General features: G+C 47.3%; 1 protein-coding gene across 1 annotated transcript; it reads right to left on the minus strand.

The window, feature by feature from the left end:
* Positions 1–4,641: 4,641 nt before the first annotated feature.
* On the minus strand, positions 4,642–7,469 carry LOC308464202 (C-C motif chemokine 4-like). The gene is made up of 3 exons (XM_080983323.1): positions 7,293–7,469; positions 5,452–5,566; positions 4,642–5,071 (listed from the first exon to the last, which is right to left on the minus strand). The coding sequence occupies exons 1-3, from the start codon at positions 7,375–7,377 to the stop codon at positions 4,984–4,986; spliced, it is 288 nt and encodes a 95-aa protein (XP_080839449.1). The 5' UTR covers positions 7,378–7,469; the 3' UTR covers positions 4,642–4,983.
* Positions 7,470–12,570: the final 5,101 nt, after the last annotated feature.

The following is a 12,570-nucleotide window of genomic DNA, read 5'->3' on the forward strand; positions in this document are numbered from 1 at the left end:
TTCTAGCCACAAAACAATTGCGATTACAACATCTGGAGAGGATGTCACAGGACAGATAGCTTCAGAAAAGTTCCCGCACCCCTGAAAGCGATAGAGATAGCAAGAGGCTGATGTCCAAGATACAGAGTCAGGATGCAAACATGTCTGAGGCCCATCATCTGTGGCATCTTTCGATTGATAAGATGGAAAGAGGACTCATTGCCCTTTCAGACTCCTTCCTCGGCCGCTGAGGCTCCTCCTGGTCTCTTGTCTATAGGAGATATTTCTAGACAATTTCCGCTCCACCCAAAAGCAAGGGAGATAGTGAGTGGTTGACGCCCAAGATACCAAGGCAGAATGTGGATGTATCATGAGGCCCATCATCCATGGCATCTTTTGATTGATAAGGGGGGGGGGGGCGATAAGAGGCCTTTATTGGGCCAAGCCCATTTCTAGGTAAACAGCTCAGATGCTTCCAAAGCATCAGGGGAGGGCTGAGGCCCTGTGAGGGCAAACATAGGACAGTTGGAACAAGGTCCAGAGAAGGATCAGGCCTTGTTAGGGACATGGAGGTGTGGCAACCTGGCTATACACAAGGGAGAGTGACATGACCCCAGGGGCTGGGTTTTTTGGGGGGAGCTTTCTAAGAGTACTCCATGTCCAATGTGGAGATACCCAACAGTCACTCCTTTCAGAGGGACTCCAGGCAGGCTCCTGTCTTCTAGAGCCACCAAAGGCCCACCTGCACCTCCATTTTTGTCACTTTGTTTTCCACGCCTGACTTTGCACTCTCCCTGCTGAAGTGGAACTGATCCTATGAGGTCCCCACCAGCTGAGGAAATACCTGAGTGAATGCCATGACCCCCATCACTTTTCTCTGAAGGATTAGAGTAGTACCCAGTTGCGAACTGGCTGCGATGGTAAGCACCTGTATACCTTCCAACATTTCTGCAATGAAAATAGGGGTGTACTAAACAACAACAACAACAACAATAATAATAATAATAATAATAATAATAATATTTATACCCCGCCCATCTGACTGGGCTGCCCCAGCCACTCTAGGCAGCTTCCAACATATATAGAACAAAATAAAACATTGAACATTAAAACCTTCCAAATACTGGGCTGTCTTCAGAAGTCTTCTAAAGGTTGTGTAGTTACTTATCTCCTGGGCTCTGGGGTCACATAACTCCATACCCTCCAACATTTCACCAATGAAATTAGGGATGTCCTAAGGAAAAGCAGGACATTCTGGTAATAAATCAGAAACTGGGATGGCTTCTGTACACCCAGGACTGCCCTGGGAAATAGGGACACTTGGAGGGTCTTCCCGGGTTTCCTGGAGGAGGACCTGTGAGCGAGGTGCGGCTGGGTCAAGATGGTGGGAGAAGCAGCAGCACTCCTTGAGCAGTTCAAGTTGATGCTCCAGCAGCAATTCCAGCAACAGAGGGACTGGCAGAACTGGCAGCTGGAGATTAGTGGAGTGGCAGTGAAGCCAGCTGCCTGACAAACTGGAGCAACTGCAAAACCAGATGTTTGATAAAATGAAGCAGCTTTAAGCAGAGTGGACAAGAAGCCTCCTTGGGGAGAATAGTGAACTGGCCCTGTGGTGGTGGTGATGATCCATCATCCATATATATTGTTTTAAGGGTGATATAAGGGGGAAATACCAGGAATATCCAGTCTGCACCAAGGCATCCTGGAATGCTTCATCAAAAAGACTGTAACCAGCTCAATCAACAGCTTCATTTTGTCACAAATGGGGTGTACTTTGCGACACTCACAAACATGTGTCAGGAAGAATAATATCTACTATCCAATAATATATCCTATCCAAGTTTCTATACACATCCCTACATTTTGCATCAATTGAAGACTAAATAGCAGGTTTCTCCAGGGAAAAGCAGCAGGACAAGAAGATGTGTGGAGAAGACCAGAGAGGTCCAAATGCCCCCTCCTCGCTTCCCAGTCAGTGTTTTGTTTTGTTGGGCCTTTCCTCCACCTTTTCCCATCTAGCTGCTGGATAGGAGAGCAATGTGAGCTGGGCTGGAAGCAGGCTGGAAGCTGGAGGCTGCAGAGACAGCTAGCTCTGTGCTGTATCTGAAGCTGTGACTGATGGAGAAGCAAGATCTGTTGGGGTGCTGATGCTGTGAACCTCCCACATCTTATACTCAGCTTGTATCTCTGTATAAATAAACTGTGGGAATGTTCTGGGGTGCAGGAGAGGATATATTGACTAATTATATCCTTATCCAACTTGTCCTAACAAGTTCCCAAAATATCAGCAGAGTTTATAAACATTCCCCTTTAAGTGCGCAACGGTAACGTGTGCACAGGTTCGCTAGAACCTCTATAATAATTACTCTGGTAATTTCCCCTTTGTTCCCTCTTAAAATACAAGACACAACACAGTCTTTATAAAAGTATAAAAGAGTTTACTCACGATCTGTTCACAATATGATCCCAGACGGCAGACTGGCTTAAAAAGTTACATATACTTAGAATCTATCTTATTGCAAGATAGACCTTATCTCCTCTCTTGGCTGAGAGCCAAGAGGGCATCTTTACATGCTTCCTCATCGAAGGAAAATGGCAGAGAGAGAGAGATGGCTGCCTGCCCTGTGCTTTTGTCATTACCTGCACAGGTGAGGCCATACCCACCTCTAGTCACATGCAGAGGAAGTCTGTCCCCAGGAAGTTTACCTGCTTGCTGGACAGACATCCCTCCCCATGTTCTAACATGTACACTCTAGGAATGTTGTCATTGACTGCTCCTGTGTTTACATCCCACATAAACCATATGCCCCAAAGATACCACAGTCTCTGCTGACCCTCATTTCAAAGAATCTAAACCTGGGAAAGTTCCTGGAACCCCTGCATTCTCTCTCTCCTTGGAGAATGAGGTGGCTTGGAACAGTTTCAACCTCCTTGAACAATTCTGCATTAACAGCAAATTTGGCCACCTCACTGCTCTCCTGTAAATCCAGATTGTTTATGAATAAGTTAAAAAGCACAATACCAATCTCCATGGGTTGAGATTCATGCACAGAACCAAGCCTGGTTTGACACCAACTAAAGATGTCTTTTGGAATCACGCAGGGGGTGGTTTGGCGCAGGGTCACCAAAGACATGGGTCTGTCTTGTATCTGCAGCCTCCAGAATGCAGAGGGGACATAATGAAACCTCAGGAAATTGCAGGAGGCAAAGCAGTTTGCAATCTTCTGATAAGGAGGACCAGATGCCCAAGATACCAAGGCAGGATATGGGCACATCTAAACATGCAGGCAATCTGTGGCATCTTCTTTGTCGATAAGAGATCATTTGTGCCAAGACTGCTGCAGCTCCATGCTTTGAAGAAAAGCACCCACTGTGGGAACAGCCTGCTAGGCTAGAAGGACCAGTGACCTGATCCAGGAGGCTTTTCTTATGTCCTTCTTAGGAGCAGGCTTATCTAGAGTCACCAGGGTCCCAGGGAGATTTCTCTTTTGCCCCACTCTGTGAAGGGGTCATGTTTGAACATGGCAGGGGGTGCCAGTAAGTGTGCCATTACTATCTCAGAAATCTTCTGGAGGATCACAACAGTACCCAATAACAGACTGAGCCCAAGGGAAAAACCTCTCCCTGAACAATGGAAATAACCCCTCAGGAATTCACACTCCACAAGAGACCGTTTGCTCTTCCAGCTCAGTTTCTCTTTGCACTGGCTCAGCCTCACTTACACTGAACATGCCCACATTTCACTGGGTGCCAGGACTGGACAACCCCCCACCTGTTCTGAAAAGGATGCAGGAGCTTGGGCTGGACGACCCTTTGGTGAAAGAGCTTCTTGCTGTGAGGCAGTGGCGTAGGGTGGGGGGTGCAGGGGGGGCCGGCCGCACTGGGCGCAACATCTGGGGGTTAGGGTTAGGTGCGCAAATCCACGGGTTAGGGGGCGCAAATCCACGGGTTAGGGGGTGCAAATTACTTGCCTTGCCCCGGGTGCTGACAACCCACGCTACACCACTGCTGTGAGGGCAATGGAGGCGGAGGAAGGAGCATCGGGAGATGCTGTCCAAGTGGCAGAGGAAGGATCCACCAGTTTTTTGTTTCAAGCACCTTGAGCAATTTGGCAACAGCAGGAAACCTGGTCCCCTCACTGCTCACCCCTAAGGTTAAAAAGGACAGGTCCCAATACTGGTCCTTGGAGGACTTCACTTTCTGCCTCTTTGCATTCAGAAAGTTGTCCATTTATTCCTTCTCTCTGCTTCCTGTTATGTAACCAGTTGCTGATCCAAAAGATCACCCCTCCTCTTGGTGATAATAAAAGGATTCCCATCTGTGGATCCCTCCCCGCCTTATGGACCGACAATGTTACCTTTGCTATTTATCTGCAGTCTATCTAATCCTTCTTTTTCTTTTTGCACAGATGCACAACTAAGCATCATCAGGGTTCAAGGAAACATTTGCAGCCAGGCAAAAACACCCAGTGAGAACTTGAAACTGGGCTAGTGGAAGGTGGTGGCAGTCTGTGGGGAGTTCTGAGGGCCAAAGAGGGAGGTATGTATTTGGTTCCCCATCCCAGCTGGCCATTTACCCAAAGGGAGAGAGAGGAGGACTCTCTTTTACACTACAGATTGCAAACAGGGTGGGTAGGAATAAACATTCAGCTTACAACAGAACTTGTAGAAAAAAACATTTATTGGGGAAATTCTTATTCTGTGGTAATATTAAAACGGTCATGTGTATAAAAATAGCAAAGAGGTTGATTGCTTTGTGTTCCCTCCAAAGATACATAAATAAAATAATTAGCAGGGTTGGACCCTTAGGGTTTGAGGAAAATAAAATACCTTAAATAAATTTAAATTATCATAGAAAGTCCCTGAGGTTTTGACTTCAAGGTGACGACAAAAGCCACCAGCCGAGTGGTGTTCTTGAGATGCCCTTGGCAGGAAATGATGCCAGGCCTGGGATGCCCATTGACCCAGCCAAGGATGCCGGCTTCTGTTGCTCCAGGACTGATGCTCAGTTCAGCTCGAAGTGGTCCATGTATTCTTGGACCCATTTCTCTGCGGGGTTGGCACAGATCTCCCGGCCCTTCTTTGTGGTGAACCTGGAGGGAATCAAAGGAGAGACACAATCAGCCTTCCATCTGGCTTGCTCTGCCTTCCTGTCAAGCCCTCTTTTGCCTTTGAGGTAGGATCATAAAATCATTGTCAGGGATTCTTTAGCTGTGATTCCTGCATTGCAGGGGGGGGACCCCGGCGGCCCCTTCCAACTCTACAATTCTATGATTTTTGGGGTGGGCTTGGATGGCTCAGCTAGACTCCTGACGGATGGCAGAAAGCGAGTGGGGTTGGTATATTTATTAATAAATAAAATTTATTATTATTATAACAATAATAATAATAATAATTTTTGGGACAGCTGGACACCCCAACCCTTTCCCATGCCTGGAGGCTGCAAACAGAGCAGAATTATTTTTATACTTACACAACACCTGGCTGAGAGCACCTGCTGTTTGTTTCGTAATAGTCAGCTATGTAGTTCCGGGGGATCTTCTTTGCCGTGTAGGTGAAGCAGCAGGAAGTTGGAGGGTCGGACCCCACTGGAAGAGAAAGGAAAAGGCGTTGAGTGCAACCAGCAAAACTCTGCTGCAAAGTCGTTGGCCAGGAATTCCGTTTCCTGCCCTCTAGCCTCTTGAATCCAGCATGTACATAGGAAGGTGCAAGCATCGGGTGGAACTAGGGAATGTGCACCCTTAGGAGGCAGTGATGGCTACTAAGCATGGTGGCTTTAAAAGAGGACTGGACCAATTCATGGAGGAGGAGAGAGCTTTTGTGCTTGGATCCTGCCTGCTGGTTTCTCAGAAGATGCATCTGATTGGCTGCTGTAAAAAAAGGATGCTGGACTAGATGGTCTACTGTCCTGATCCAGCAGGTTCTTCTTATGTTCTGTGTCCATTTGGCTCAAGTCTGCTTACACTAGCTGGCAGCAGCTTTCCAGGGTTTCAGATGGAGTGTCTTCTCCCCAGCTCCCTACCTGGAAATGCCCTTGGGGATAGAACCTGGGACCTTCTGTGTGCAAAGCAGAAGCACCTTAAAGGTAAAGGTAAAGGTAAAGGGACCCCTGACCATTAGGTCCAGTCGTGCCCGACTCTGGGGTTGCGGCGCTCATCTCGCTTTATTGGCCAAGGGAGCCGGCATACAGATTCCAGGTCATGTGGCCAGCGTGACTAAGCCACTTCTGGCGAACCACAGCAGCACATGGAAATGCCGTTTACCTTCCCGCTGGAGCGGTACCTATTTATCTACTTGCACTTTGACGTGCTTTCGAACTGCTAGGTTGGCAGGAGCAGGGACTGAACAACGGGAGCTCACCCCGATGCAGGGATTTGAACCGCCAACCTTCTGATCGGCAAGTCCTAGGCTTTGTGGTTTAACCCACAGCGCCACCCATGTCCCTATAGAAGCACTTTAAGGGGAGGTTAGCCAGTGGTGAGGAGGAGGAGGAGCTCTGCACATGCCCCCAAAGCCCACAGGCTATTCTAACCTATTCCTCCCCCTGTTGTGGGGTCGTGGGGTTAAGCCCCCGTCCGCCCTGCTGTGCACATGGTGGCTGAGCTCCAACAGCCCATGTGGAATCGGATAAAACTCCTTGTAAAAACAAGAGGGCCGAGTTCAAAGGGCACAGAGAGGACATCTCCACTGCCACACCGCCCTCCCTGAGGGGATGGAATTCCAAGTGACTGAAGCCTGCCTCTGGAAGGAGCTCATGTGGTGCAGGATTGGGAAGCGGAGAGGGCGAGAATCCTGGATTGAGGCTGCAATCCTGTGCATGCTGCCCCCTGCCTGAAACCCCGGAGAGCTGCTGCCAGTCAGTGTAGACAACACTGAGCTTGATGGACCAGTGGTCTGATAGGGCAGCTTCCTATTTGGAAAGGGCTGCAGCTGAAGTGCAGAGCGGCTGCTTGGCTCCCAGTTCAACCCCCTTGGTACCTCCAGGTAGGACTCTCTCTCCCAGAAACCCTAAAGCAGGCACCCCCAAACTCGGCCCTCCAGTTGTTTTGGGACTACAACTCCCATCATCCCTAGCTAACAGGACCAGTGGTCAGGGATGGTGGGAATTGTAGTTCCCAAAAGGCTGGCGGGGTGAGTTTGGGGATGCCTGCCCTAGAGAGCCACCGCCAGCCACAGCAGAGACAGCTTCCCAAGCAGGGGCCACGATGGTGAGCGTTCATTTCTCCCGGGCCCCCAAAACCCCACCCCGGGGGAAGGACCCCCACTTTGCCCTCAAATGCCCCTCCGCTCCCCATGCTGAGCCTTGAGACTGACCTGGAGCAGCGATGGCCGAGAGGGAGAGGGCCAGTATCAGGAGCGCGGCCACAGCCCAGGCACGTGGAGATTGAGAAGCATTCATTTTGCTAAGAGGCTGGAGTGGCTGATCTTGGTTGAGGTTCTCCTGGAAGGTCTTGCCGTCTCTGGTGCTCCCTCCATGAAGCCTGCCTCCTTTTATGGATCAGGGGGCCGGGAGGGGGGGAGCATCGCCGGCGGAATTTCCCGTCGGCGGTGATGTCACCCCGAAGGGGTGCGGGAACCTCCATCGCGGAGGCCAAAAAAGCAGGGGAAGTTTCTGAAGAAAATGTATTACATCTGCGCCGCCCCGCTCAAGTGACTTAAAAATTGCTTCACCCACATTGGGTCACGAGAGGAAGGAAGAAGAGCTGGTGAAACCCGGGTGGGGGTAGGGGTAGGGCGGCGGATAGAAAGAAGGGAAGATGGACACCCCACTCCACTCTCCCTTTGCTGAAAAATGTGCCGCGTCAGCTCTTTCAGGCACCAGATGCAAAGGGAAAAGAAAAACTTGTGCAATCCGGGGGGAGAAGCGGCCCCACCCTGAGCAAGCGCCCCCAAACAGAGCTTTTGCATTCGTTTTGCATCCAGAGAAAGGAGAAACCAGTTGCAAATTCCCGGAGGGGATTTTGCTGGATGCAGCTGGAAGGAAGAGAACCGTTTTTTCGTGAGCTCACACGGATCTTTTTAAAAATATATATATTTATTTTATTACATATCACAATAGAAATGTTTTAGAGAGACGGAAACGAACAATGCCTTGCCTGTTTGGCACCATACGGCCCCTAACATGAGACGCAGAGAGTGGAGAAATGGTCATTGCAGAGAGAGAAAAACAGTGCTGCAAATAATAAGGTCCTGGATCATAGAAACAGAGAATTGTAGAGTTTGAGGGGACCCCAAGGGTCATCTAGTCCAGCTCCCCACAATGCACGAATGGAAGCATAACAGAGCAGTCAGTACTAAGTCCTGGGAGATGATCAAATCCAGGTAAAATCATAACTTGTAGGAACCTGCCAGCCATGAGTTTATCTTTTGACATAAGTCATGAACGACCACCATGCAGCTGTGCGGTGTGTAGGTTTGGCTTTACTCTGGAAATACCGTTCTTTTAATATTATCTATTATTACTTTTCCTCTAAAGAGACTGCAGTGGCATGCATGGTTCGCTCATCGCTACCTCCCTATTTTATCCTCACAACGACCCTGTGAAGTAGGCTGGACTGAGAGGCGGTGCCATTTTAGAAGTGTGTGAAGCTGGGCGTACGCAACATACATTTAAAGCACACACGCAAATCCTGGCAACTGTAGATTGCTCTTGGCAGAGCGCCAATTCACAACGCCCATAACAAACCACAGTTCCCAAGATTCATGGAGAGTGGTGTGCTCTATATGTCTGTTGCATGTCAGAGAAGAGAAAGAAGAAGAAGAAAGAAAAAGAAAAAGAAATCAGGGAGGCAGTTAAGTCCCACTCAGCATAATCAGTCACAAGACAGAGTGTGCACACACCATTTGAATGGCAATGTTCATCAACTTTGGGGGCCCCCAGCCCCCTCAAATATTTTGGTGGGATGGCCGAAGGGACCTCGGCCCCTAGAGTTGGCTCCTATGATACATAGCATGCAGGGAGTGGATAGGGAGAAATGATGGCTATCCAATGAAGTTGAATGTTGGAAGGTTTGGGACAGATGCTCCTTCACACAGTGTATCGTTAAACTGTGGAACTCACCCCCACAGGAGGCAGTGAGGCCCATCAATTTGGATGGCTTCAAAAGAGGATTAGACAAATCCATGGGGGATAGTACAACCACTAGCCACTGACAGAGGCAGTAAATGCCTCTGAATAGCAGTAGCCAGGATTGTAAGTGGGGAGAGTTGCTATGGCTCTCAGGTTCTGATGGAAGTTTATAAAATGATGCCTGGCATGGAGCAAGTGGACAGAGAAAAGTTTTTGTCCCTCTCTCCTAACACCAGAACTCGTGGACATCCAAGGAAGCTGCATGTTGGAAGTTTCAGGACAGAGAAAAGGAAGGACTTTTGTCTAGTTAAACTATGGAACTCCCTCCCACTGGAGGCAGTGATGACCACCAACTTGGATGGCTTTAAAAGAGGATTTAGTAGACAAATTCATGGAGGAGAGGGACACTGATGGCGATTAGCCATTATGGCTATGCTCAGCATCCAGAGTTTGAGCCAGTGATGCTTCTGAATACCAGTTGCTGGAAACCACAGGATCCTGCTTGTGGGTCTCCCATGATAGGGATCTGTTTGGCCACTGTCAGAACAGGATGCTGGACTAGCCTGCTTTGTCCAGATCCAACTCTATTCAGGTTTCTTATGAATGGCTCAAGGTCAACCAGTGTAAGTTCCCCTCTACACTTGACTCTGCTAGCATTTTGCAAGGGCATACCAGGAACTGTAGGTTTGCTCAGTTAAAGTGGGTTAAAAGGCTCTGTTGCCTTGGCACCCGAAAAGCACACAAAAGATGAGAGGAGCCAGACTTTCTGTGGTTGAGAAAGTGGTGGGGAAATGCAATGAGAAGCATATGATGAAGGCATGACTAAGGGCAAGATGCATAAACACCCCACCTGCAAATCACGATGAAGGATTGTGGTCATGTAACCTCCCCACAAAACAAATCAGAACAAATGCTCAGTATGAACAGAAGAACATAAGCAGAGCCTGCTGGGTCCGGCCAATATTGGCTCATCCAGCCCAGCATCCTGTCCTCCCAGGGCCACCCAGATGCATCTTCTGGAAAGCGGAACTCAAGCACAAGAGCAGCCTCCTCTTCTGTGGTTCCAGCAACTGGTATTCAGAAGCATTGCTGTCTCTAACCATGGAGGCAAAGCCAAGCCATTATGGCTAGTAGCCATCAGCAGCCCTCTCCTCCATGAATTTGTCTAATCCCCTTTTAAAGCCATCTAAGGTTGAAGGATGGAGTTTCATAGTTTAACTATGCACTGTGTGAATAAGATTTTATTTTACCTGTCCTGAGAGGCCATAGGATGTGTTCACATTAGGCACCAGAGCACAGTGAGGTGTTGTTTCTTAGTGCATTTCATTCCTCACCCCCAGCTGTTCACATCAGGACAGCTCAATTAGCCTCAGATTCATTCCAGGGGGTGTTGGCTGGGCTGGGGTGTCTTTACCCCATGCAGAAATGTTCACCCCTTGGTTAGATACAGATCAGGAATGGCTTAACCCTACACTTTGGAACTCCCTGCCACTTCACATCCGGCAGGCACATTCAGTGTACTCTTTTTGGCGCCTGCTAAAAACATTTTTGTTTTAGACAAGCCTGTCCAGAAGTTTAGAAAGTTGATGTGGGTTTTAATCTGTTTTTAGTTTGTCTACAGGGTGTTCAGCTAAAGGAGACAATAGAATTTTCTATTGAAGAAAGGAAGGGACTGAACGCAAGTTTTTGTTCCTGAATAATAATAATCCCTGCAGACTTACTAAGCTTCTGAATTAGAACGTTTCAGCAGCGGAACAAGAGGAAACTGGACTACAATTTGGAAAGAACAATGGGGGGAGTTTTATTACAGATCTGAAGTTAAGTGTTCTAAAAATGTTTATGAAAGGGGGGAAAAAAAAAAAAAAAGAAAAGAAAAAACCAGCAAGGAGTCGGGGGAAATAGGTGATTTATGGATTGTAAGAATCCCAGGCGGATAACATGGTTTGGTGGTCAGGGGGAAATTAAACCGGGGACAGGGGGGGAGAACTATAATCCAAAGGCTTGTTAACTTCTTTTTTTGAACTAGCTTTGTCTTATCTATTATACTCTTTATTTCTTATTTCTGATACTTTTATTATGTGGGGAGTTTTTATTATTAAAAAAAGGGAAATTGTGGAATGAAAATGGGGTGGGCCTTGGGAAAGAAATTTTTTGTGTTTTATTAAGGGTATTGATGTGGAGTGCAGAAATTTTAAATTCGAATAATGGTTTAACAAATTAAGTTTTTAATTAGAACTGAGAGCTTGTGGAGCCAACAATATGAAAAAGGAATATGGTAGGGGTGGGGGAAGGGGGGAGTCCCAGAAAGCGGATATATGAAAATAAGGATATATGAAAATATGTAAATTCTTGCTTTCTGTATTTTCTTTTTTTTGAAAATTTTAATAAATATTATTTAAAAAAAAAAAATAATCTGTTTTTAGTTTGTTGTTATTTTAGCTCTTTGAAAGTCTTAAATTATTGTTGTTCCTTCTCCTTATTGCTTTATCTTTTTCACGAACCACGCCTAGCTTCTTTTCCCACAGTCAAATGGTGCATGAATCTGATGAAATAAACAAATAAGGACCCCAGTTGGTGTGAAGTTGGTGTGAAAAACAAGGCTTCAAACCCGTCATATATTATGAGAAATGTAAGGACATAAGAATGTAAGAAGAGCATGCTGTTGTTGTTGTTTAGTCATTTAGTTGTGTCCGACTCTTCGTGACCCCATGGACCAGAGCACGCCAGGCACCCCTGTCCTCCACCGCCCCCCACAGCCTGGTCAAACTCATGCTCGAGAACACTATCCAACCATCTCGTCCTCTGCCGTCCCCTTCTCCTTGTGCCCTCCATCTTTCCCAACATCAGGGTCTTTTCCAGGGAGTCTTCTCTTCTCATGAGGTGGCCAAAGTACTGGAGTCTCAGCTTCAGGATCTGTCCTTCCAGTGAGCACTCAGGGCTGATTTCCTTCAGAATGGAGAGGTTTGATCTTCTTGCAGTCCATGGGACTCTCAAGAGTCTCCTCCAGCACCATAATTCAAAAGCATCAATTATTCGGTGATCAGCCTTCTTTATGGTCCAGCTCTCACTTCCATACATCACTAAAGAGCATGCTGGATCAGGCCAATTGCCCGTCTAGGGCACCATCCTGTTCTTACTGTGGATGACTAGATGACCCTTGTGAATACCAGCAAGCAGGACCAGCCTTAAAGGTTCACCTTTAAAGTCATCTGGCTTTGTAGCCATCACTACCTGCTGTGAGAGGGAGCGGCAGAGTTTTAACTCTGCTCTCAGTAAAGTGTTTTCATACCGTAAACTGCCGTGTGATCCTTGGATGAAATTTAATAAATAAACATATAAGTTCATCCATTTTGCTGCATCAATTAAACTAAATTGCTTTATTTGGATATTGAACAAATGTGCAATAGATTTGTTACTAGGTTTAATTTTATTATCTTAGCTTAGTCGGTACAGCATGAGACACTTAATCGTAGGGTTTTGGATTCGAGACCCATGTTGGGCAAAAGATTCCTGTACTGCAGA

Source organism: Podarcis pityusensis, assembly GCF_964106645.2.
Source record: "Podarcis pityusensis genome assembly, chromosome: 15".
NCBI lineage: Eukaryota > Metazoa > Chordata > Lepidosauria > Squamata > Lacertidae > Podarcis > Podarcis pityusensis.

Excerpts from the sequence above, each read along its gene's own strand:
- LOC308464202 (XM_080983323.1), bottom strand. The coding sequence starts at position 7,377 with ATGAATGCTTCTCAATCTCCACGTGCCTGGGCTGTGGCCGCGCTCCTG. Across the intron at positions 5,567-7,292 it reads CTCGGCCATCGCTGCTCCAG|TGGGGTCCGACCCTCCAACT; the intron begins GTCAGTCTCAAG and ends TTTCTCTTCCAG. Across the intron at positions 5,072-5,451 it reads TGCTCTCAGCCAGGTGTTGT|GTTCACCACAAAGAAGGGCC; the intron begins GTAAGTATAAAA and ends GATTCCCTCCAG.